Source organism: Nerophis ophidion, linkage group LG09, assembly GCF_033978795.1.
Source record: "Nerophis ophidion isolate RoL-2023_Sa linkage group LG09, RoL_Noph_v1.0, whole genome shotgun sequence".
NCBI classification, from domain to species: Eukaryota; Metazoa; Chordata; class Actinopteri; order Syngnathiformes; family Syngnathidae; genus Nerophis; species Nerophis ophidion.
In genome coordinates this window covers 14391548-14418379 of record NC_084619.1, presented here as the reverse complement: position 1 = coordinate 14418379, position 26832 = coordinate 14391548, and the positions used below count along the sequence as shown (strand labels likewise).

The following is a 26832-nucleotide window of genomic DNA, read 5'->3' as shown; positions in this document are numbered from 1 at the left end:
GGGTATCTGTTCTGTTGTGTTTATTTTGTGTTACGGTGCGGATGTTCTCTTGAAATGTGTTTGTCATTCTTGTTTGGTGTGGGTTCACAGTGTAGCGCATATTTGTAACAGTGTTAAAGTTGTTTATACGGCCACCTGCAGTGTGACCTGTTTGGCTGTTGACCAACTATGTCTTGATTGTCAATCAATCCACTACCTCGCTGTCTTGGTGTCTGCCCCTCCCTCAAGAATGTTGCTGCGTACGCACACCTTTACAATTTGTTTTGTTTTTAACCCCTCTTAACCCTGTACATACATTGGAAATACACGCTACCTTGACACAAAACGCCGGACTTTTGAGGCATTTCAGTAGCCCCGCCCGGACACCCCGGACAAGTCCGGGGAAAAGAGGACGTAAGGTCAGTCTATTAAACCCTCTGGTGTTGGTCCTTTTTTTTTTTTCAAACATTGAGTTAAGAAGTGTCAAGCACCTGAACGCCAAAACATGCAACCTTAAAAGCCTTTGACCTTAAAGGTTCCCCTTTATTTACCGCAAGACCTGCTGCTGATTACATTTATTCCAAACAGTTTAGTAAACTACTTCTTGATTAGCTTCCTGCTAAAAACATGGCTGGGGTGCTTGTTAAAGTGGGGGAAAATAACCGTCCTAAAAACAAAAACTCACCCATAGTTATGATTATGCTGTTTATCATTTTGATATTATAGCGAGTTTAGTATTTTATTTGAGAAACAGCATGCTGTGATCCAGAATATATCATCCATTAGGTTATAGCCTTGCTGTCATTCTCCATTATGCAGAATATTGCACGAAAAAGCAGATCATGACAAACTACGTGAAGAAATATGTAGTGCTCGGATGAACTCATTTGTCATGTTGCACATCTTCAATGGTGCATTCTGATGTTTTATCAGGATTCATTTATATCTCCCGTGTTTTTCCAACGCTGTTCAGTATGCTGCCATCTTATATTTTCTTCTGTTTCTTTCACCGTGAAAGGTGATATCAGAGCAAAACAGACAGTGAAGGACAATGTAGATATGGCTGGTGTAGGAGTATTCTCTATATTGCAGAGGTTGTGGTTGTGCCAGAACGTTGCTCTTCTCTTCTTGCTCTACTGCTAAAACAAACAGTGAATATATCACTTTTTTTTTTTAGCTACAGTGTAGCTCTGCAGTGGATTTCCCCCAATCTAGCATTAAGCCCTGACACACTCACCTGTCTGTCAGATAAGCCCTTACATAGCGCTACATGAACACGGTTTCCCACTTCTTTTTCACTGCTAAAATCTGTTACCACTCCAGTATTACAAAATTGTCTCTTGCACAATGCCAGGTCTTAGTTGCTGATAGAATTCATCATTTTCCGGCTCTTGAATCTCGAGCCATGCCGCATAAAAAAAGGCCAATTTATTTTCGAGCATTGCCTTGAAACCCCACTGTAGTTTTTCATTGATCGCAACTCTGGGTGTATCGCACAGGCCCCAGCATTGAGGTTCCATTTTGCATTTATTGTCCACACTACAACAGCAGCTAGCGTGTACAGTATGATGTTGAATTTAAATCAGCTATAAGAAACCATCAGTCAATCAATCAATGTTTACTTATATAGCCCTAAATCACAAGTGTCTCAAAGGGCTGCACAAGACACAACGACATCCTCGGCTCAGATCCCACATCAAGGCAAGAAAAAACTCAACCCATTTGGATGGCAATGAGAAACCTTCGAGGGGGACCACAGCTGTGTGAATCGCAGACTTTTCCTTGACGAATTCCGAAAAATGTCCAGATTTACCAGAATTCCAAGTTTTCCTGGACATTTTTCCCATTCAAAATGAATTGGCCATTTTTCAAACTTCCATCATTTCCAAATGTTTTAACTTATTCAAACCATTCTACCTTCAACCCATCCCACCATCCTGGAAATTCAAACTACCTTTTTTTCCAAGTTCAAAAAAATTCCTGTATTTTCCAAAATTCCTGGTTTTCCCAAGACCTATTTCTCGCCTTTTATTTTGGTGAGTACTCGTCCCACATTCTTCAACCCACTTCAACCGTTCCACCAACAAAACATTCCTCTTAATTAGGACAAAAAACAAAGTGTTTTTTTGAACTGGAAAAATTCCCTTTTTTCCTGAAATTCCAGGAGTTCCATAATACCATTTCTCAATTTAACATGTTACATCTTCAACATTTCTCGACCGATTTGAAACATTTTAACACCAACCATTTTTACTCATTCAGACCATTCAAGCTTTTGACCATTTTCCAAAAATTCACGCTTTTCGTGAAATTCCCTATTGTTTTGAAAATTCCCTTTTGAAATGAACAGAACCTTCTTCAAAATTCCAAAACTCTCAAATTTTTCATCCGATTCAAACTGCTCCAACTTCAAAATATTCAACCTGTTCAGGATATCTGTGCTGTACTTCAACAATTCTAAAAAAATTCCAGGATTTCAGTTCAACCTCAGCATTGGAGCACTCACATGTAATTCCTTCATGAATTGCCTCATCTAGTTAGTACTGTTATTGTTATTAAGGTAATTTTAGTTTCCTAATGTAATGCCAAAGTATCAGATCAGGACTCAAAATTGGGTCGGATATGAAGCCAAAAAATGTGATCAGGATCGGAGGCCAACATTGTTGATAGGGACATCCATAATAATTATCTTTACAACAACACAGCAGCATCAGAACTCATTTTATAATATCTGTGATGAGCAAACTACTCAGCCAGCATACTAATCGTTTTTTTGCAATTTAAGTACCTTGGCTCACACATGTTAAAATGGCAACATTATTACTTACCCGATATATTTACAGTCGGAAATTAGCACAGGCGTTCCCCCATACATGAGCGTTACAAATGATTATTTCTAACGTAAGCTGCAGCCAAGCATGACAGAGTCTGTATATAATGGGCTGTATCATCTACGGGGCTGATGATATCAATCATTGCAGTTCTTCTGCTGCATGAAGGCACGTCTGTCAAGGCACGACTTTCTTTGCGCCCTCTGTTATTGATGAGGGGACATTTTGAAATAATAGCCTGCATTGGAAGCTCCCTCCACCCCGCTAACAGAGCCATAGAACACGACTATTCCTGAAAATTAGCTACGCACCAAAAGAAAAAAAAAAAATCCATCAAGCAACCTGCAACCCCCGCCTCATCAGCTGCGTCCATAAAAAGCTAACAACACTCTCTGAGCTGCAGCATTACCGTTGACAGGCGTTAGTCTACTATGTAATCAGCACGTAGCCATTTAGACAAAATGCAAAATGTTAAATAACTACTACTGTATTTTCCGGACTATAAGCAGAAAAAGATGTTTATATATTAGCCGCACCAGACCATAAACCGCAGATTAGTATTTGTATATTGCAGTGGTGGGCCTTCTCTGCTGGCCAAATATAACCAGGAGTCATGATCATAATTAAAGATGAAAGTATTCTTTTATGACGTTCCACATCCCAAGAGCTAGCTTATGTAGCCGAGGATCGGACCGCCAAGTGCCCTGCCTTCGGCTGCCGCCCAGCTCACATTGCACCCGACCTCTATGGCCCCTGCTATGGGTGGTCCCTCACCTAGGACCAGTTTGCCTTGGGAGACCCTACCAGGGGGCTTAAAGCCCCCGGACAACATAGCTCCTAGGATCATTGGGACACACAAACTCCTCTACCACGGTAAGGTGGCAGCTCTCAATTTACCGGTCGATGTACGTTCCCATCCTCACCTATGGTCATGAGCTTTGGGTCATGACCGAAAGGATAAGATCACGGGTACAAGCGGCCGAAATGAGTTTCCTCCGCCGTGTGGCGGGGCTCTCCCTTAGAGATAGGGTGAGAAGCTCTGTCATCCGGGAGGAACTCAAAGTAAAGCCGCTGCTCCTCCACATCGAGAGGAGCCAGATGAGGTAGTTCGGGCATCTGGTCAGGATGCCACCCGAACGCCTCCCTAGGGAGGTGTTTAGGGCACGTCCAACCGGTAGGAGGCCACGGGGAAGACCCAGGACACGTTGGGAAGACTATGTCTCCCGGCTGGCCTGGGAACGCCTCGGGATCCCCCGGGAAGAGCTAGACAAAGTGGCTGGGGAGAGGGAAGTCTGGGCTTCCCTGCTTAGGCTGCTGCCCCCGCGACCCGACCTCGGATAAGTGGAAGATGATGGATGGATGGTATTCTTTTATTTACTTTCCCTAAATATCTAAAAGTATCCATAGCCTCTTTATGTCATATTATGCTCCTTCCAGTGCTGTTGTTTTTGATTGTTTTGCCTAATCCATTCCATAATTTAGCACAGGGGTCGGCAACCCTAAATGTTGAAAGATCATATTGGACCACAAATACAAAAAAGTTATCGGTCTGGAGCCGCCAAAAATTAAAAGACTTATATAAGTGTTATAATGACGGCAACACATGATGTAAGTGGCTAATTAGCTGTATTAGCCTACTATCAAAATGACTATGTGTTACAGGCTGACACAAATTGTTGTTGGCAAAAATGTTGAATTGTAATATTTATCCCTACACATTTTTACATTAGAAACCATTGGTAAAAATTCTCTCAGAAGGTGAGATAACTCCTGGAAATTACTTACAATGGCCAAAGGCATAGATGTCTGTGTCCAACTAAAAGGAAACGACAGCCTGTCTTCTAATGCAGTGGTTCTCAAATGGGGGTACGTGTACCCCTGGGGGTACTTAAAGGTATGCCAAGGGGTACGTGACATTTTTTTTTTTAAATATTCTAAAAATAGTAACAATTCAAAAATCCTTTATAAATATATTTATTGAATAATACTTCAACAAAATATTAATGTAAGTTCATAAACTGTGAAAAGAAATGCAACAATGCAATATTCAGTGATGTCAGCTAGATTTTTTTGTGGACATGTTCCATAAATATTGATGTTAAAGATTTCTTTTTTTTGTGAAGAAATGTTTAGAATTAAGTTCATGAATCCAGATTTGATCTCTATTACAATCCCCAAAGAGGGCATTTTACTTCTATGTGTAGAAATCTTTATTTATAATTGAATCACTTGTTTATCATTCAAAAAGTTTGTAGTTATTTGTGTATCTTTTTTTCCAAATAGTTCAAGAAAGACCACTACAAATGAGTTATATCTTGCACTGTTATACAATTTAATAAATCAGAAACTGATGACATAGTGCTGTATTTTACTTCTGTATCTCTTTTTTCCAACCAAAAATGCTTTGCTCAGATTAGGGGGTACTTGAATTTAAAAAAATGTTCACAGGGGGTACATCACTGAAAAAAGGTTGAGAACCACTGTATGGATTTATTGCAATCTTTGCAAGGTGGGTAACGTTTGGTGTGGGCTGGAACAACATGGCACACTAACAACTATCAGTAATGCAGCCAATATTACATACAGAAAATGGGTCATGAGACATGAAAAAATAAACTAAATGCACACAGGACATAAATAAAGGAAATTAAATAAGCTCAAATATACCTACAAACGAGGGATAATGACACAATATGTATATACAGCTACCCTAAATAGCATATTAGCTATTAGCTTGCAGTCATGCAGTGACCAAATATGCCTGATTAGCACTCCAACAAGTCAATAACACCAACAAAGCTCCACCTTTGTGCATTCACGCACTGTAAAAAAAGTTTGGTGGACAAAACTCCCGCCCAAAGGCAAAACCTAGTAACTCACGTCTAGCTGATTTTGAGAAAACAAAGGAAAACCAATCTATCTTGATGCTGTCTTACAAAGATCTACAAAGTCATCAAACGTATAGATGTTTTCTTGAGCTTTCATTTTCTTGCCGATTGAGCCATGGATTGAAGCTGCTCTCATGAACGTGTGCCCTTTCTCCAGATATTTTATCACAATCTTGGGTGGGCCCCATTCTGCGTTTGCACATTGGGCAAGAGCTGTGTACAGCGTCCAGTTTTTATTTTGACCTCCACAGTTATCTGCCCAAAAGAGTATGCAAGGGGAAGAATCAAGAACAATACATTTAATAAAGGTGCTTGCAACGTCCTGGGCCAATCTTCCAAATATCCCCTCGTGCCATAATATCACATAATCAGGTTGACCGTCGGCCCCCATTCGTGCAAATGTCTCATTAAAGACAATAAGGCGACTGACAAAGAACCTCCGATTGGTCCCTTGAGATACTAGGTTTTTCTGTTGTTTCTACGCGGTTATGTGGTAGTTGCTAGGTCCTGCCATGCGCGTAGCAGCTTACTTACGTAACAAATTACAATATCGCATGCACTAATATAAAGCATACCACCTAGGAACTCCAAAATTATTATCAGCTCAGTTTTGACCAAAATTGAGTTACTGGGTTTTGCCTTTGGACGGGAGAAAATGAGACAGACAATTTTTTTAACATGTTTTACTTAAGTGCATAATATGTCAATCAACCAGTCTATCAAAGTTTATTTATATAGCCTTAAAATACAAATGTCTCAAAGGCTGCACAAGCCACAACGGCATCCTCGGCTCAGATCCCAGGCGACCGGTGCAATGGACGTCGAGTGGATCTAGTTAATAGTGTGAGAGTCCAGGCCATAGTGGGGCCAGAAGGGGATCATCTTGAGTGGAGACAAGTCAGCAGTGCAGCGATGTCCCCAACTGATGCACAGCAGAGTGGTCCCAACTTTGAACAGCTAGCACGTCTTCGGGGGTCTCTTAATGACCTCTCCACGCAGGAGAGGGGGGCAAAGCAGAAAAGAGACGGCAGATCAACTGGTCTAAAAGGGGGGTCTATTTAAAGGACAAGCGTATACAAATGAGTTGTAAGATGGGACATAAATGCTTCTACTGAGGTGGCATCTCTGTTACCTCTAACAGTTATCTAGAGTTCAGTCAGAGCTTAATTTAGAGTGAAATTTAAGCACTGACTGTATTACAACAACCCACTTTTCAGATAACCATCCGCAGTTAAGTTAAAAGAGCATGTGTTGTCAAAATAAATTACGTAATTATTTTGAGTTGATACATGATTAAAGCAATATTTTTTGTTGTTTAATCACACAAGTTCATTCTTTATTTACGCCAGCCATACTAATAACTAATTCACACATACCGTATTTCCTTGAATAGCGGCCGGGGTGCTAATTCTTTTAAAACCTCTTTTCACTCCTGCACTTATTCAAGGCATGCGGTAAAAGTAAGCAGGCGCTAATAATTTAAAACCTCTTCTCACCCCTGCGCTTACCAATGACATGCAGTAAAAAATTGCCTGTGATGTAAAGATACCATCATGAAAATCACATTTAATAAAAAAAACAAAAACGTTATTATGGTTATTATTTTCAGCACCGAAGGCTTGGAATAACCTACAAACGAATATTCAACTTAAAACCCTTGTTACATTAAATGAGTAAAAAGCTTCTGTGAAAGGATTGCAGTCTACTTTGTCTGTATGCACATGTGTCAAATGAGCAAGTTTTAATGTTGTAAATGTGATGTTTTATGTGTTGTTTACTGTTTTTAATGTAACTTTGCTGCTGCCCTCTTGGCCAGGTCTCCCTTGGAAAAGAGATCTTTAATCTCAATGGGATTTTACCCGGTTATAAAGGCTACCGGTAAATAAAAAATAAATGAAAACTGGTCTTACCTTTACCTATAAATGAAATCCATGCCAGCTCCTTCTGATCAGAAGCATTGATAACTTGTTTATAAAAGTATTCCTTATCTTTTTGCAGTTTTAAAGTCTCTCAGAAAACTGCTATCAGACCGCTGCTATCAGTTAGCTCGGGTGTGGGCGACTTCCCCTCTCGTTCTGCTCCGTGGGTGATCTCTTTATCCAAGGACCACCAAGAAAGGACATGGCTTGAGCAGTTTCACTTTGTTTATTTTTCAATGAAACCTCAGTCCAGGTCACTCTTCCGCTCGCTCGCCGGTATCTTGGGCAAGGCTGCTACAGCTAGCTGCTACAGCTAGCGTGCCCTGCCTGTCTGTCGGACCGTCGGCTCCACAGGTGGTACTACTATATTAATAAAACATAGCTGCTTACTGTTCTTTTTAACATACCGGTATTCAATAGCTTGGACCTTAAATCCTACTGAATAGCTCTTAATTTCTTCCCTTTAAGCGATTTCAAATTATTGAATTAAGCCTCCTCCATTTTGAAAATGATGACAGGGGAAGTGTCACCCATGACCAGGCGGTAATACTAAGCACGCGCGAATTATTTTGCGCAGCGAGTTTGACCAGGCAGTAATTCGAGGCAGGCGCATATTACATGCCCGGTGGCAATTCAAAGAAATACGGTATTATTATTAGTTTAAATGTTGTTTGGCGCATCTTGGCGAGTGCCAGAATGTGTCTTTGATTTGAGATTAGCCCTAATTTTGCCGACGTAGAACTAGAGAAAAAAAAAAGTGGGATGTTCCTCTCAAGTTGGAAAACATCCAACATCTGAGTTTAATGAGGGTTTTTTTAGCAGTAGAAATGGTGCATATTTTTAAAAATGGAAATGAAAATCCTTTTGGAATTAAAAAGATTATGATGCATAGGACATGCACCAAAGACATGCACCTGGGGATAGGTTGATTGGCAACACGAAATTGGCCCTAGTGTGTGAATGTGTGTGTGAATGTTGTCTATCTGTGTTGGCCCTGCGATGAGGTGGCGACTTGTCCAGGGTGTACCCCGCCTTCCGCCCGATTGTAGCTGAGATAGGCGCCAGCGCCCCCCGCGACCCCGATCGGGAATAAGCGGCAGAAAATGGATGGATGATGCATAGGAAGAAAAAAGTCGTGTGATGTTGGAAAAAATGTGTATTTGCATATTAAATGTAGTAAGAAGATGTATTTCCCCATCCTTTGTAAACACTGACTGCATAATATAAATTGTCAATTGCCAGGAGCTCAGTGCCAGACGGAGATCAACGAGTGTCTCTCCAACCCCTGCCGGCACAATGGCACATGCTTTGACTCGCTTGGACACTACAGGTGCCAATGTCCCACAGGTAGGTTTGTTTGTTATTTTTTCACCAAATGGAGTTCTTTGTGTACATATATCTGTATTAGCTGATGTGGCAAGCTGCAATGTAGACCTTTTGCACTGGTATGCAATGAACGTGCCCTCTGACTGGCAGCCAGGGACCCTCTGGCCTTTTCATTGCTCACTGAAAACCGGAGATGATTAGCTTTTGCTGGTGGCATCCCTCCACTAAAACACATTTCACCTGTGGAAATAAAGCCAGGGAAGTGGGCATGATTTAATTCACTGCATCTATTAGAGGTTGTTTTTTTTTTCAGACACATTTCAACAACTAACATCATTAAAGGGGAGCATTATCACAATTTCAGAAGGGTTAAAACCAATAAAAATCAGTTCCCAGTGGCTTTTTTTATTTTTCGAAAATGTTTTCAAAATTTTACCCGTCCCGGAATATCCCTAAAAAAAGCTTTAAAGTGCTTGATTTTTGCTATTTGCTTAAGCCACTGTCCATTTCCCCGTGACGTCACATAGCGATTCCAATACAAACAATGGCGAATACCACAGCAAGATATAGCGATATTAGCTCGGAATCAGACTCGGATTTCAGCGGCTTAAGCGATTCAACAATTTACGCATGTATTGAAACAGATGGTTGGAGTATGGAGGCAGATAGCGAAAACGAAATTGAAGAAGAAACTTAAATCCGTCGATTGGTAAGTGTTTGTTTTGCATTAAATGTGGGTGGAAACGTTGGATGCAACTATAGTTTCAAATGTACATACAGGTAGCCTAAATAGCATGTTAGCATCGATTAGCTGGCAGTCATGCCGCGACCAAATATGTCTGATTAGCACATAAGTCATGGGTAACATCAACAACACTCACCTTTGTGATTTCGCTGACTTTATCGTTGGGAATGCATCTGCTTTGAGTGTCGCGTGATATCCAGACATTTTTGCCATCTCTGTTGTAGCATCACCGGTAAAAACCAAACGGGGAACTTTTGCATCTCTTGACACTGGAGCAACTTAAATTTGTCGATTGCTAAGTGTTTGTTTGGCATTAAATGTGGATGGAGGGAAGGGCTAGATGTAAATATAGCTACAAATGAGGCATAATGCTGCCATATGTACACACAGCTAGCCTAAATAGCATGTTAGCATCGATTAGCATGCCTTGCTAATCGATGCACATTCTACGTGAATCAACTTGAATCCATCCCTGATCGTGTTGTTACACCCTCCGACAAGACACCGACGAGGCATGATGTCTCCAAGGTATCGGAAAACAGTCGAAAAAACGGAAAATAACAGAGCTGATTTGACTCGATGCGTCTGATGTGTAGGGAAAAATGGCGTTGAGTACCGATGTGACGTCACGTTCTGATGTCGTCGCTCAGAGAGGGAGAAACAGAAAGGCGTTTAATTTGCCAAAATTCACCCATTTAGAGTTCGGAAATCGGTTAAAAATATATATGGTCTTTTTTCTGCAACATCGAGGTATATATTGAGGCTTACATAGGTCTGGTGATAATGTTCCCCTTTAACACTTACACAACTATCCATCCATTCATTTTTATTTACCACCTACATTGTTATTTACTAGTAGCATCATACACGTGTACGAATACCACGGGTTGTATCATTTTGCAATGCAGTTTGCTGAAAATGATAGCGAGCGCCACTCTACAAGGCTCCTGATGCTGTGGTTAAAGTTGTAATTGCCACACAACACATTTTAAGATATTTGACACTACTGCTATCTGAGGACTATAGTGCTCCCTCTATTTGTATAATGTAAATCAGGGGTGTCAAACGTACGGCCCGCGGGCCGCATCAGCCCCGTGAACAGGTTTTACCCGGCATGCGGGATGATTTTGCCAAGTATAAAAAAATGAGGCGAAAAATCTGAATGAAAGAAACTGCTTTTCTAAGTATGTCCACTAGATGTCACAATAGCAATATAAAAAAACACATGACGTTAGTGCACCCGTCAAGGACAATGAGCAAACTACATAAATAACATCCTGTAATTTGATTTTGATATATTTTTTTTATCGTGACAGATTGAAAATGAACACCAATTAGTTGACTGATAAATATTATCAACATTTATTCAGAAAATATAAATAACAACAAATAAAAATAGACTATTAATAACCACAACTTGTAAGTGTAAAAAAACACATTAGGATTTGTACATTTTCAGAATGTGATTGTTCTATTTTTGAACTAAGAAAACAATCTGAAGTTGTCTTTATTTTTAAGTTTGCCTTCCAGCTCAGGTCTTTCTCCATCACAACGGATCGATACATAACAAACTCAAGGCTACTATTTTGGGTTAAACGCATGCAAAGGTGACTGTATGGGTGTTGATTCAGGTTTTGATAGCTCCAAAAATGTCAAAAAAACATATTTTAATGATTGTAAACAGAGTAAAAAAAATATTCAGTCAAAGCCTGGGCCCCTGGAGAGGGGGTCCAGACTGAGGCCAAGGGGAAAAAACCTCATAGCCATAGCACACATTACCGTGTGTGTAAGAGGGACACATCAAAGGAAACAAAGGACATTAAATATATTAATAGAGCAGAGCTGATGCAACTAGCCACTTTTACACACAGCCCACAAGTAAAACAACAAAAAAAACATATACACTGTGGTGGCCTCTGCGGTGTTCCACGCCTTTGTCTGCTGGGGCGGGGGGAGCATGGCCATAGACAGGAGCAGATCCAACAAAGCAACCGAGAAAGCAAAATCCACCCTTGGCCACCCACCAACTCTTGGCCAGTGTCCAGTCCACGTGGATGAGCGAGGATGTGTCTAAGGAGACCGAGGTGTCCGATACCTGCTCATTCAGCTAAGACACGGTCTGTCCCGGTGCTCAGTGCCAGCTCCTCCCCCTGTCTCTTCATCCGCATCTCCTCCAGTCACTCCAAACGAACTCTGGTGTGGCAGAGACCCAGCAGCTGGTCTCCATGGCCTAAAAGGCTCCCGGGAGGCAGATCCAGAAGTTCATAAAAAAAGCACCGCAGAAGTCACGAAAGTGCTACCCCTTGTTGCAAAGTCCCAAAGGGTCCTGAACCAAAAAAACCTCACATAAAATCAAGAGGGAAACATCAGGAACACAAAAGGATGACACAGGAGCACAGAGCTCCTGCCAACAGCAGCCACTACAGTGGTGCCATCTTAGGAAAAAATGGAAAATAAAATAAAAAAAATACAGTATAACTATAGTTAAAGCCATGCTCTAACTTAATAAAAATATTCAATGTAATAATAATAATCCTTCTTCACTGAAATACATTTACCATAATCAGGCCTGGAACTAAACAGCCACGATAAACAAAGGACAACTGTCATAAGTTGTAGGTGACGAGCCCCATGATGCAGAGAAGGCAGGCTTTGTACAGGAAAACATGATTTAATGTCCATCAAATCAATAAAAAAACACGAACCAAGAAACAGGATGCCAGGAAAACAGGAACTAGAAGATGATATGTCTAATAATTTTTTATATTTCTTACCTTACAAAATGTTGACATGCACACGTAAGACGGAGGATTTTCGTTTTTCCATTGTCTGTTTTTGCAGGGCGAGCATTGCTCCCGCAGCTGTGTGTGGAACTGTCAGTTTGTGCGTCCTTTTTTTAAATAAAACACAAAATTGTGTTCACAATTTTAGATTGCAATTTTCGCCAGTCCTGATGTGTTAGTCCAGTTTGGAGAGTTTTGAAGCATTTTAAGGGGGTCAAATTACAGCTCAAAGAGGCAAAAATGACATTTTTTAGGAAACTTGAAGGGGTTTTTGCCAAATTCCTGTTGATTTTTGCTGAAGGAGGTCAGTGTATGAAATCTAGGTCTAAGTCAGACCTACATAGAGGTTTTTGTTTCATGTCTCTACAACATTCCTAACGGAGGTTACAAGCAGTTCTGTCTGTGTTTTTTCTAGGGGGCGCTAGAGCGCAATTTTGAGTTTTGGGTTTTGGGTTTTCAATTAGATCGCAATTTTTGCCAGTCCTGATGTGTGTGTTAAATTTAATGAGTTTTGAAGCATGTTAAGGGAGTCAAATTACAGCTCAAAGCGGCAGCGGTATAATAATAATAATAACACCTTAGAAATACAATAGGGTCCTCTATCCCAAAGGGACATTCGGTCCCTAATAAATCCAGCTAAGTAGTTGCCTTCAAAATGCTTTGAGCTGCTTTGGCAGTTTTTTGGGGGGTCATTAGTTCTTCGGATCATTGCAGGTTCCTCATTCTTCTTTATTCTAATACAGTACATCTTGACCTGAATCTTTCTAAATAATCTCATTCACAAAAAAATGCTATTTCCCCCTTCCTGGCATGTGCTGATATTATGAAAGGCTTCTTTATTTATCAAAGAATTGAGTCTCAGATCATCTGCTTTGATGCCTTACTGTGACTTACTTTAAAAAGAAAGAGGACCGGTATGATCTTCACTAGCCAAATCAACAGGCTAGTCTCAAACTAATGGCTATTCTTTTATTCCACTAACAAAAGGCAAACGCGAAGGCAGCAAGGCCGACAAACATGCGGCGACTATTGTTCTGCACACTCCTGACAAAGGTTCAAATGAAAAATCTTCTTGTTGTGTAGCAAAATTGCAAGCCACCCTTCCTTTGTTCCTCCTGTTGACACAGATAATCAAAACGTCTTGATTTGCGCAATAGAAGACCGAAATGAAAAGTCCCTGTTTAACATTTTTTGGCCTGTGATTACAGCCGAGATACATCACAAAGCTCATTACCAGACCTCAACAATGCATCGGATTTGTGCAAATATTGTATCTTAAAAGTAACATTGAAATCCTTTTACATTAATTGCTTATTTTGCCTCACCGTCTGAGACTTGAATTTACATTCACTAAATGCAAAGTGATGGCACTCTCGCGGGGGTTCTGTGTTGTTGGCAGGGCAGACGCCGTGTCTGGCAGTCACTTTGGCCTCATTAATGGAGCATTTTACTGCAGGAGGCAAGACACTGTGGGCAGAGCATTATATCACAACACAATTTTCCAAGAACCCTTTACTAAGTCACTGTGTGATTGCCCAACATTAATGCTGGTAAAGAATTGGACATTTTTGTCTTAATAAGGACAGTACACCTTTATGTAATAACCCTAACCCTAATATAGCAATATGGAATTAAAACTCTTACTAATTTTAGGCAAATTCTAGAAATATTTCTTCTTGATTGAGGCTACGTTCTCATTGCAGATCGATTCCGATTTGTTTGCCGATATGCGACTCATATCGGATTTGTTCATGTTTTTGTGAACAGTTCTAATTCCACCTTGGTCTCTTTCGTATGTGGTCATGTATCCAATGCGACCGCATGCGACTCAGGCTTTGTTTACATTAAGCCGGATAACTCCTGTGAACGGCTTCCTGCCGCCATTGTGTGGGTTGCACGGACCATTGATGGAGGAAATTGCTTCGCACAGGTTTGACTCTTTATTTCAATAAAGTCACTCGCAGTGTCGGTCGGTCGCTCTTTCAGCTCCACCTCAGTCGTCCGCGTCTTTCCTGTGCTGGTCTCGGTCGCTCCTTGGCTCTCTGTTGTTCTCGCTCATCTTGTTCGGTCGTCTGGCTGTCTCCTACTACTTCTGCCCTGATTGCTCCTCCTTCTCCCCTTTTAAACAGCAGGAGGAGATGCACAGATTGAGAGCAGGTGTGTGAATTACGCACCTGGTTCTAATCGCTGCAGCAGCACTCCAGGCGCGCCCCTCCTCTTTGTTCCGCTGCATACTCCGCCTCCTGGCCGCCATCTTGGGTAGGACCACGATTTGTCCTATCCCGCTGTCGACCTGTCAGCTCCGCCTCTCCACACTCCTTAAACAAATAATTATTTAGCCTAAGCCCCGTGTCAGCCGTCCCAAACCATTGTTTAAAGTTCCCCTCGTTGGATAATGTTTTACATAGGTAAGTGCGCCGTGTATTTATTGAATCTCCGGCTCTTAGCTTTGTATGGACTCATCGATTTTTAAAAAACTGAGTTCGTAGAGGAAGTGATGTCAAAAAGAACACGCCACAGCCAACTTCATAACATGCGGTTTCGTAACTCGGAGCTAACCACTGGAAATATGGAGACGAGTCATCCAGACATGCCATGTTTCCGCTTCCTCTACATGTACCGACGCTTGTGGAAATCACACATGGATACCTTAAGAAAAGAAAACGTGCGATTGCTGCTATTTGAGATACAACACTTCTTAGACGGCAAGAGAACTTTTGAATGTCCAGGTCAGCTGTGATTCTACTTACCGAAAAAGTTTGTCCATTTGTCGAAGGAGAGACAACGAGAATGCGCACTCCTGTGGATGTGATAGAAAGGTAGCGTGCACTTTGTATTACCTGACCGACGAGGGAAGACCACGGAAAACAGTGAATGCTTTTGGACTGGCAAAGCAGACTGTATCAGTTATTGTCCGCCATGTATGTCGTGGACTCAACGTCTAGGTCCAGAGTATATAAAGTCACCAAAAACAAAGGCAAAGGCGGAAGAATGAGGACTGTTCTGACCAGATATCTAGATCCCTAGATTGATTAATATAAAATGTTCTTCATCACATTGTTTACTTTCAATTGTACATTAAAGATTTGATTAATTTATGATGGCTCAGGTGTGATTCACTACAAAAGGGCCCCACAGCACACTGGATTTCAGTTAGTTGAAATACCACAACACTGGATATTGTTCAGATAAGTTCCATTTAATTTAAGAACTTGCACACAAAGCAACACTGGAGGTGACTATGACGTGTGCATTTTCCGCGCATGCCTACTAAATTACGTGGCGCCAGCGGACGAAGGGGGCAGGGGGTCTTAAACGACGGCATTGTGTGTGTTTGGACAAGGATAAGGTTAGGTGGGATTTACCCTGGATAACCTTAGTGTAGAAGGGAACTCAGGGTGCCTCCGTCCGATTTAAATGTCATCCAAAGTTGGCAAATGTCAATGTCAACAATGACCACCAGTTGTATTGCCCTTTTAAAAAAGTTAAAGTACCACTGATAGTCACACACTAGGTGTGGTGAAATTACCCTCTGGATTTGACCCATCCCCTTGTTCCACCCCCCGGGAGGTGAGGGGAGCAGTGAGCAGCAGCAGTGGCCGCACTAGGGAATCAATTTTTAACCCCCAATTCCAACCATTGATGCTGAGTACCAAGCAGTGAGGTAATGAGTCTTTGGTATGACTCGGCCGGGGTTTGAACTCACAACCTACTGATCTCAGGCTGGACACTCTACCAACAAGGCCACTGAGCGGGCTAACAAAACATGAACATGTCCAGCATTGCGCACTAGATCTGATGCAATTGTCCTTTCCGTGCTTTGGCTGTCGGTCAATGTGGAAATCTGGCCGTGATTGAATAAGCAGGTTGGTGGAGTGGCTTTGTCATTGGGTTATTGAGTGGGATCCTTCAATCACAGATGTCAAGTTGAATTATTACCCCAGGAGACTCAGGTTATCATATACACTTATTTCCAACACCCAGACCCAGTATTTCCTATCGGGCCTGTTTGTTTGGAAAATACAGCTTGCAATGATCTCCCTATAGTGGTTGGGTTTGCTATCTCACTGCTAACATTGACAAATGGCCCTTCCCGGACAGTTGCACATTGTGGACATTAGCTGAGCTTTTCATCATGCATAACGGTAATGTAGGGAATATTTGTTCACTGACTTGACACCAATATTTGATAACTCAAACATGACTTGGACATCCGTCTTTGGCAGACAAACCAGAGCTTTTCTCTTTGCAGTCAGAGCTATGGGAAGCTCTCTTTCTGCTGCCGTTGCAGTTGAATTTAATCCTGGATAGAGAACCCTTAAGTCTCTGAGTAAACTGGTACTAGATGTGGCCCCACATCCATGCTAACACAATTCCACAGAGCGAACCTTCTCCTGCCTAAATCTCATCTGTTATCTCAGTAAACCTAAGCCTCTTTCTTTCATACGCCTCATCTGCCGCATCTCGTCATGGTGAAGTCCCACGAAGCAACTTGCACATTGTAAGAAAATAGACCAGTGGGTTCTGGACACCAGTGATGGGTAAAGTCTTAGGACATGAGTGGAATTATAAGTGGCCAGCCTTTAAGAGGATGTGTTAAAGCCTAAGTCCTGGACTATGCTTTTTTTTTTTCATGAATGTATTCTATTTTTATGACTTTTTTTAATTGTAATGCATTGGAATGTTGGTATTTAGAGTGATTGTAGTTTGCAAATGTGCTGCATTATGTTGTCGTTGGAATAGTACATTATTAAGTACTACATCGTGTTGAAATTGTTATTAGTGAACCTGGATTAGCCATTTTAAAGTCATTGTAAAATGTTTTTCTTATTATTATTTTTATTTTTTTAAAGTCAGTGTTCACTTAAAGGCCTGCTGAAACCCACTACTACCGACCACGCAGTCTGATAGTTTATATATCAATGATGAAATATTAACATTGCAACACATGCCAATACGGCCTTTTTAGTTTACTAAATTGCAATTTTAAATTCCCCGCAAAGTGTCCTGTTGAAAACGTCGCAGAATGCTGAGGTGTACGCATGACATCACAGACTGTTGGGAAATATTAGCGCTGCACACACACACAGCTAAAAGTCGTCTGCTTTAACCGCATAACTACACAGTATTTTGGACATCTGTGTTGCTGAATCTTTTGCAATTTGTTCAATTAATAATGGAGTAGTCAAAGTAGAAAGATGGAGTTGGGAAGCTTTAGCCTATAGCCACACAAACACACGGTGATTCATTGTTTAAAATTCCCGGAGGTAATACTTTACTATGGATCAGAGTGGTCAAGCGAACATGGATCCTGACCAAATGTCAACCAGCAGTTTTCGGAAAGAAAATTGTGGTAAAAAGTCACCACTTACTGGAGATCAGCTGAGGTTGTGCCGTCCGTACAGCTGCCGTCGACTTCCATCAGACACTGGCCTCGACACACCCGTGGATACACCCTTCCGACTATCAGGTAATATTAAACTCACTAAAACACTAGCAACACAATAGAAAGATAAGGGATTTCCCAGAATTATCCTAGTAAATGTGTCCAAAAACATCTGACTCCGTCCCAATGCTATCGCGTTTTTTTTTGTTTTTTTTTTCTATTCTGTCGCTATCCATATCCTCAAACACAAATCTTTCATCCTCGCTCAAATGAATGGGGAAATTGTCGTTTTCTCGGTCCGAATAGCTGTTTTTGTTGGAGGCTCCCATTAAAAACAATGTGAGGATGTGACGAGCCATCAACGGGTGACGTTATCGTCTGCGACTTCCGGTAAAGGCAGAGCTTTTCTGTTAGCGACTAAAAGTTGCGAACTTTGTCGATGTTCTCTACTAAATCCTTTCAGCAAAAAAATGGCAATATCGCAAAATGATCAAGTATGACACATAGAATGGACCTGCTATCCCCGTTTAAATAAGACAATTTCATTTCAGTAGGCCTTTAAAGGCGATATTGCCATATTTTTGCTGAAAGGATTTAGTAGAGAACATAGAGGATAAAGTTACCAATTTTTGGTCGCTAATAAAAAAGCCTTGCCTGCACCGGAAGTAGCAGACGATGTGCGCGTGACGTCATGGGTTGTCGGGCTCCTCACATCCTCACATTGTTTACAATCATAGCCACCAGCAGCAAGAGCGATTCGGACCGAGAAAGCAGCGATTTCCCCATTTATTTGAGCGAGGATGAAAGATTTGTGAATGAGGAAAGCACTAGAAAAAAAAAAAAAAAGGCGAGGGCAGTGAGAGCGATTCAGATGTTAGACACATTTACTAGGATAATTCTGGAAAATCCCTTATCTGATTATTGTGTTACTAGTGTTTTAGTGAGATTTTAAAGTCATACCTGAAAGTTGGAGGGGTGTGTTCACCGCCAGTGTCTCTGATGGAAGCCATGGAAGAGCCAAGAAAGTCGCAGCTGTCTTTTTGACAGCTGCTGCAGTAGGACGCAAGTTTCGCTGATGTCTCGGGTAAGAGCCGACTTATTACCACAATTTTCTCACTGAAACCTGCCGGTTGACATGTGGTTGGGAAACATGTTCGCTTGACCGCTCTGTTCCATATTAAAGTTTCACAACAAACAAACACCGGCTGTGTTTTGGTTGCTAAAGGCAGCTGCAATCCACCGCTTTCCACCAACAGCATTCTTCTTTATAGTCTCTGTTATTAATTGAACAAATTGCAAAAGATCCAGCAACACAGATGTCCAAAATACTGTGTAATTATGCGATTAAATCGGACGTCTTTTAGCCGTGGGTGGTGCTGGGATAAAATGTCCGCTCCAACCAATAACGTCACAAGCACGCGTCAACAAAAGCGTCATCATTCCGCGACATTTTCAACAGTAAACTTCGCGGGAAATTTAAAAATTCAATTTAGTAAACGAAACCAGCCGTATTGGCATGTGTTGCAATGTTAAGATTTCATCATTGATATATAAACTATCAGACTGCGTGGTCGGTAGTAGTGGGTTTCAGTAGGCCTTTAAATCCTCTTGAAGGTTGACTCGTTGGCTAATTAGAGAGGGGCCAATTACCTTTTTACTGAATTGATAATGAATGGGTCACAGTTACAACTAGGTTTGTACGTTATACCGGTATAAGTAAAGTACTGCGAAACTAATGAATCATATTCTGTACTATACTGCCTCTGAAAAATAACTTTTTTTTGGTAAAATAAAGCCAATAATGACATTTTTTTGTGGTCCTTTTTATTTAGAAAATTACCGAAAAGTACAGAACTACATTTTGGTACCTGTAAAACAATATTGGTGTCGGGAAAACACTAGTTACTACACTTAACTTATGTCCAAACTCTTTTTGCAGGTTTTCTAGGTCAAAACTGCGAAGTGGACATAGATGCTTGTCAACTGTCCAACAACTCATGCCCTCCAAAGACTGAATGTTTGGATCTTTCCCACGGTGTAAGTTATACCTGCAGGGTGCCTTGCTCCCCAAGCCTTCAGGTGGGTAAATATTTCTTGTGAGCCCTTGTCATTGACTGAATACATGAAGATCCGTTTTTGGAAATGTATGTTTGAGACAAAATCAAAGACTTTATTTTCAGTGCATGTCCATCTGTCACCGCTGCATCTCTTCAGGTCACTGGTGTGTCTGAATATGTTTTATGCATACATCCCTACAGCAGGGGTCTTTAACACGTTCCATGTCAAAGGCACGCAAACTGACGGAAAGATGAAGTGGGGACCCCCTACTAATGTATCTTGTACACAAACCCCGTTTCCATATGAGTTGGGAAATTTTGTTGGATGTAAATATAAACGGAATACAATGATTTGCAAATAATTTTCAACCCAAATGCTACAAAGACAACATATTTGATGTTCAAACAGATAACATTTTTTTGTGTGCAAACAATCATTAACTTTAGAATTTGATGCCAGCAACACGTGACAAAGAAGTTGAGAAAGGTAGAAATAAATACTGATAAAGTTGAGGAATGCTCATCAAACACTCAAATGGAACATCCCACAGGTCTGCAGACTAATTGGGAACAGGTGGGTGCCATGAGTGGGTATAAAAGCAGCTTCCATCCATCCATCCATCTTCTACCGCTTATTCCCTTTTGGGGTCGCGGGGGGCGCTGGCGCCTATCTCAGCTACAATCGGGCGGAAGGCGGGGTACACCCTGGACAAGTCGCCACCTCATCGCAGGGCCAACACAGATGGACAGACAACATTCACACTCACATTCACACACTAGGGACCATTTAGTGTCGCCAATCAACCTATCCCCAGGTGCATGTCTTTGGAAGTGGGAGGAAGCCGGAGTACCCGGAGGGAACCCACGCATTCACGGAGAGAACATGCAAACTCCACGAAATGCTAAGTAATTCACAAACAAGGATGGGGCGAGGGTGACCACTTTGTAAGCAAATTGTCGAACAGTTTAAGAACAACATTTCTCAATGAGCTATTGCAAGGAATTTAGGGATTTTAACATCTACGGTCCGTAAAATCATCAAAAGGTTCAGAGAATCCGGATAAATCACTGCACGTAAGCGATGATATTACGGACCTTTGTTCCCTCAGGCGCTACTGCATCAAAAACCGACAGTGTGTAAAGGATATCACCACATGGGCTTAGGAACACTTCATAAAACCACTGTCAGTAACTACAGTTGGTCGCTACATCTGTAAGTGCAAGTTAAAACTCTAGTATGCAAAGCCAAACCCATTTATCAACAATATCCTGAAACGCCACTGGCTTGGCTGGGCCCTAGCTCACCTAAGATGGACTGATGCAAAGTGGAAAGGTGTTCTGTGGTCTGACGAGTCCACATTTCAAATTATATTTGGAAACAGAGGACGTGGTGTCCTCCAGAACAAAGAGGGAAATAACCATTCGGATTCTTATAGGCGCAAAGTTGAAAAGCCAACATCTGTGATGGTATGGGGGTGCATTAGTGCCCAAGGCATGGGTAACTTACACATCTGTGAAGGCGCCATTAATGCTGAAAGGTCCATACAGGTTTTGGAGCAACATATTTTGTCATCCAAGCAATGTTATCATGGCAGGACAAGTGTTACAACAGCGTGGCTTCGTAAAAAAAGAGTGCGGGTACTTTCCTGACCCGCCTGCAGTCCAGACCTGTCTCCCATCGAAAATGTGTGGCACATTATGAAGCGTAAAATACGACAGCGGATTGTTGAACGACTGAAGCGCTACATAAAACAAGAATGGGAAATAATTCCACTTTTAAAGCTTCAACAATTAAGTTTCCTCAGTTCCCAAACGTTTATTGAGTGTTGTTATAAGAAAAGTTGATGTAACACAGTGGTGAACATGTCCTTTCCCAACTACTTTGGCACGTGTTGCAGCCATGAAGTTATTTGCAAAAAAAAAAGTTTATGAGTTTGAACATCAAATATATTGTCTTTGAAGTGCATTCAATTGAATACGGGGTGAAAAGGATTTGCAAATCATTGTATTCCGTTTATATTTACATCTAACACAATTTCCCAACTCATATGGAAACGGGGTTTGTACAATTGTGTTTTCAACTAAGGCCCTTTTTACACTAAGGTGGCTAAGGTTATGCAGTTTAAATACAACCTAACCTTCTCCTTGTCCACACATAATGGTCGTTTAAGATCCCCCTTCCCCGCGATCTAGTTTTGATTGATTGATTGAAACTTTTATTAGTAGATTGCACAGTACAGTACATATTCCGTACAATTGACCACTAAATGGTAACACCCGAATACGTTTTTCAACTTGTTTAAGTCGGGGTCCAAAAAATCAATTCATGGTTCGCAACAATATCCATTGCTGTGGTATTTAAATTAACTGGAATAACAGTGCGCTGTGGGGCCTTATTGCAGTGAATCACACCTGAGCCATCATAAATTAATCAAATCTTTAATGGATATTTTAAAGTACACACTGTGATCAAGAATATTTTACATCAATCAATCTAGGGATCCAGATAACTGGTCAGGACACTCCTCACTCTTTTACCTTCACCTTCTTAGTCCATTCCTTTTTGGTGACTGTACATACTCTGGACCTAGACATAAATGGCGGACAATAACTGGTACAGTCTGCTTTGCCAGTCCAAAAGCATTCGTTTTGTAGTCTTCCCTCAACGGCCAGGTAATACAAAGCATGCGCTACCATTCTCGTTGTCTCTCCTTCGACAAATAGACAAAGTTTTTCGGTAAGTAGAATCACAGCTGATCTGGACATTCGAAAGTTCTCTTGCCGTCTGAGATGTGTTGTATCCGATATAGCTACACTCGCACAGGTTCTTCTCTTAACAGAGAAGAGGGTCCATACTAAATTGTGACCGGCCGGCACACAGAAAATACGGTGCAACAACGGTCGCGACGGCATGTTGTGAAGGACGTTAAAGGCATTGCCATCACAGCACGCCATCAATATTTAAACCCGTGTGCATAGTGAAGAATGTTCGCCCCAGGTGATATCTGGGAGATACTCTTAAATCCGGAAACCTCCCGGAATTATGCAACAGAGCCGCATCAGAGTGATCAAAGAGCCGCATGCGACTCCGGAGACGCGGGTTGCCGACCCCTGTTCTATATGGTCCAGTTGTTAAGATTCCTGGTTGCCATCCAGGTGAGCACTTCCTGTATTTGGACATGGATTTTAGTGGGAAGAGTACAAGACATTGGGGCCTCTATTTTAAATTCAGCTGCAAACCAAGGGGAACTGATTGTTGGGGTGATGCTCGAATGCTATTAATGCACTGTGTTACCCTTAAGCAACAAACCAAATCACTATTCTGCTCACAGTATGAACTGGTTCTGTGTGGAGAATGTGTGGTGTCTTATTAGGTTTGTGCTGCACAAACCCTGACATTTCACCTTTATTGTGTTGACATGTTGACTGGTGTATGTGTGTGTATGCCCGTGTGTGTGTGTGTGTGTGTGTGTGTATAATGCAACAGAAACAATAACAGATTTGAAAAGAGAATTCCACCCGAGGGGATCAATATTGTATAATTAAAAAAGTCATGCTGTGGGACTTTGCCTTCAGCTGGAACTAAAGCTTTAGTCAATGTGGCAGAAACAGTTCACAATGAAAGCCACCAAACTTTGTATGGATGGTAATACAAATCGATCAGTTGGCTGATTGTTAAAACAGTTTTGTCGGTTGTGAGCATAGCTTCATCCATCCAGTGCTCATGTTAATTATACTACAGCATGTTGTCATTTTTATCAAGTGTCATGTTTTGTGGTCACGTTCGGTTTGGTTTTGGACTCATTGTGCACACTTGTTTGTTTTGTCACCATGACAACTCATTCGTTTCACCTGTTATGTGTTCACGACTCAAGCACCTGATTTGTTTGGACTCACTCACCTGTCAAACACATCACTATTATTTAAGCCAGGGGTCTCAAACTCAATTTACCTGGGGCCACTGGATGCAGAAACTAGGTGAGGCTGGGCCACAAGAAGTTTTTTTTTTAAAGAAATCTAACATGAACTTTTTAATTAATTCACCTTCTTTGAATGGCTTTCCCGGCCTTGCAACATACTTGTCGACTCTCCCGATTTTTCCGGGATACACCCGAATATAAGTGCCCCTCCAGTCAACAATAATAAGGGCGTGTCGTGATGGCACTGCCTTTAGCGTTCTCTAAGAACTACTGTCTCGTCCGCTTTTCCACCAAACAAACATTATGCCGACCCAGTCACATATTGTATGAGGCTTCTGCAGACCCACGGAAGGTACTGAAAGAAATAGTTATTCAACAGCCATGCAGGTCACACTGAGGATGGCCGTATAAACAACTTTATCACTGTTACAAATATGCTCCACACTGTGAACCCACACCAAACAAGACTGACAAACACATTTTGGGAGAACATCCAAAACACAACAGAACAAATACCTAGAATCCAATGCAGCGCTAACTCTTCTGAGTTACAATAGGGGGCGGGGTTGCAGGGGGCGGGGTGTATATAGTAGCCCGGAAGAGTTAGGGCTGCGTGGGATTCTGTGTATTTGTTCTGTTGTGTTTATGTTGTGTTACGATGTGGATGTTCTCCCAAAATGTGTTTTTCATTCTTGTTTCACAGTGTGGCACATATTTGTAACAGTGTTAAAGTTGTTTATACGGCCACCCTCAGTGTGACCTGTGTGGCTATTGATCAAATATGTCTTGCAGTCGCTTACTGCGTCAATTGATGCTGACTACAACATGTGGCAGGGCTGGCACGCTGTTTGTTTAGGTTGAAGAGGACGCTTGAGGTAGTGCCTCCACGGTGCCCTCTTAATATTGTTGTAATGGTCTAATTAGAGAGAATGATTATCCCTGGAGAGGCACTGACATTGGGAGCCTCCTGGAATAATCGAAGGTATAAAAGTATGACGCTGTAAAGCGCCATTCATGTAAAACTCGCAGGCCGCACTATCATTAAATTTTCACATTAAGGTGTGGGCCGCAAAATAACGTCTCGCGGGCCACAATTGGCCTGCGGGCTGGGTGTTTGAGACCCCTGATTTAAGCCAAAGTTTCCAGGTAGTCGGACTGGCGACATCACACTCATGACATTTGTGATTGCTCACTTCTTGCTATAGTTTCTTGCTTTTCACGTCCCAGTAAGTGTAGTTCTGTTTCTGCATTAGGTTTGTTCCCCGCGTTGTTTTCGTTATTGGTTTTTGTAGTACTTTAGAGTGTTAAAATTATATAATGTTCCTAACTTCTACCGTTGTCCGGAAAAGTCAGTTTGCGTCCTGGTAGAACAAACTTCGCCGCAAGTTGCGACCCCCCTCATGACAGAATGCCGCCAGCTGACTAACTGGCAACTATGGCTTAAATAATAGTGATGTGATTGACAGGTGCGTGGGTCCAAACAAATCAGGTGCGAGAGTCGTGAACACATAACAGGTGAAACGAATGAGTTGTCATGGTGACAAAACAAACAAGAGTGCACAAAGAGTCCAAAACCAAACAGAACGTGAGCACAAAACATGACAGATAACGTGATTAACAACAGGTGTGTGAGTCCAAATGAATCAGGTGCATGACATGAGGACAGGAGAAAACTAATGGGTTGTCATGGAAACAAAACAGGGAGTGCAAAAACCAAACAGAACGTAGCCAAACTAAACATGATCATCAAGACATGACATCTGGCATGAAATGTTGTGATATAGAACATGCATCCAACTGAGGATTTGTACATTTTGAATACGTCTCAATTCAAAGTAGAGTGGACGTTAAATAGAATATATGAACTCAGTTGTGTGGATTTTTTCAGTTAAAGGAAACCTGTGATGATTTTAATCTATATTTTAAACACTTCCTTGTGGTCTAGATCAGTGGTCCCCAACCACCGGGCCACGGCCCGGTAACGTGGCCCGGTACCGTGGCCCGATACCATGGCCCGATTGGTACCGGGCCGCAGAATAATTTTTCATTAATTTTAATTAAAAAAAAAAAAAAAAAGTTTTTTTATTTTTTATTAAATCAACATAAAAAACACAATATACACTTACAATTAATGCACCAACCACAAAAACCTACCTTTTTCATGACAAAAACGTCCCTTTTTCATGACAAAGACAAATTATTTACCACCATAATAAAAAAAGACAGGGGTTTTATTCAACCAATATATTTAATATGTTGGCCACTGAAACATTACACACAGTCTGAACCAAGGGCGTCAAACAGGTGCCCGCGAACAGGTTTTATCAGGCCCGCTGGAAGAGTTTACTAAGTATACAAATTTACCTGACATTTTTAAATGAAAGAAACAACTGTTGTAAATGTAGCAACTGGGGGACGGCGTGGTGCGGTTGGGAGAGTGGCCGTGCCAGCAACCTGAAAGTTCCTTGTTCAATCCCCACCTTCTACCAACCTTGTCACGTCCGTTGTGTCCTTGAGCAAGACACTTCAGCCTTGCTCCTTCCTGATGGGTCGTGGTTAGGGCCTTGCATGGCACCTCCCGCCATTAGTGTGTGAGTGTGTGTGAATGGGTGAATGTGGAAATAGTGTCAAAGCACTTTGAGTAACTTGAAGATAGAAAAGCGCTATACAAGTACAAGTTTGTATAACCCATAACTGGATGTCGCAATAGCAAATATTTGTATCTTTGTAGATGATGCTACATATTTCAGTCGAGGAAAATGATCCAACTACATGGATTACATCCTGTAATATGATTTTGATTTAATGTTTATATTGTGATAGATTGAACATTAACACCAATGAGTTGACTGATGAACATTTTCGATCATTTATTCAGAAAATATAGATAACTACAAAGATGGAATACTATTAACCGCAACATATAAGTGTAAAAAAAACAACAACAACATTATATGTACATTTTCATAATGTGCTTGTTCTATTTTTAAACAAAGAA

The 26832-nt window shown here is 41.4% G+C and overlaps 1 protein-coding gene across 2 annotated transcripts in view; it reads left to right on the top strand.

The window, feature by feature from the left end:
- The window catches only part of eys (eyes shut homolog), a 722499-nt gene that overhangs the window by 111371 nt on the left and 584296 nt on the right, over positions 1-26832 (top strand). For both annotated transcript variants that reach the window (XM_061910381.1, XM_061910382.1), the window contains exons 8-9: positions 8860-8964; positions 19797-19936. In XM_061910381.1, the coding sequence (XP_061766365.1) occupies positions 8860-8964; positions 19797-19936 (245 nt within the window). The remainder of the gene's footprint in view (positions 1-8859; positions 8965-19796; positions 19937-26832) is intronic.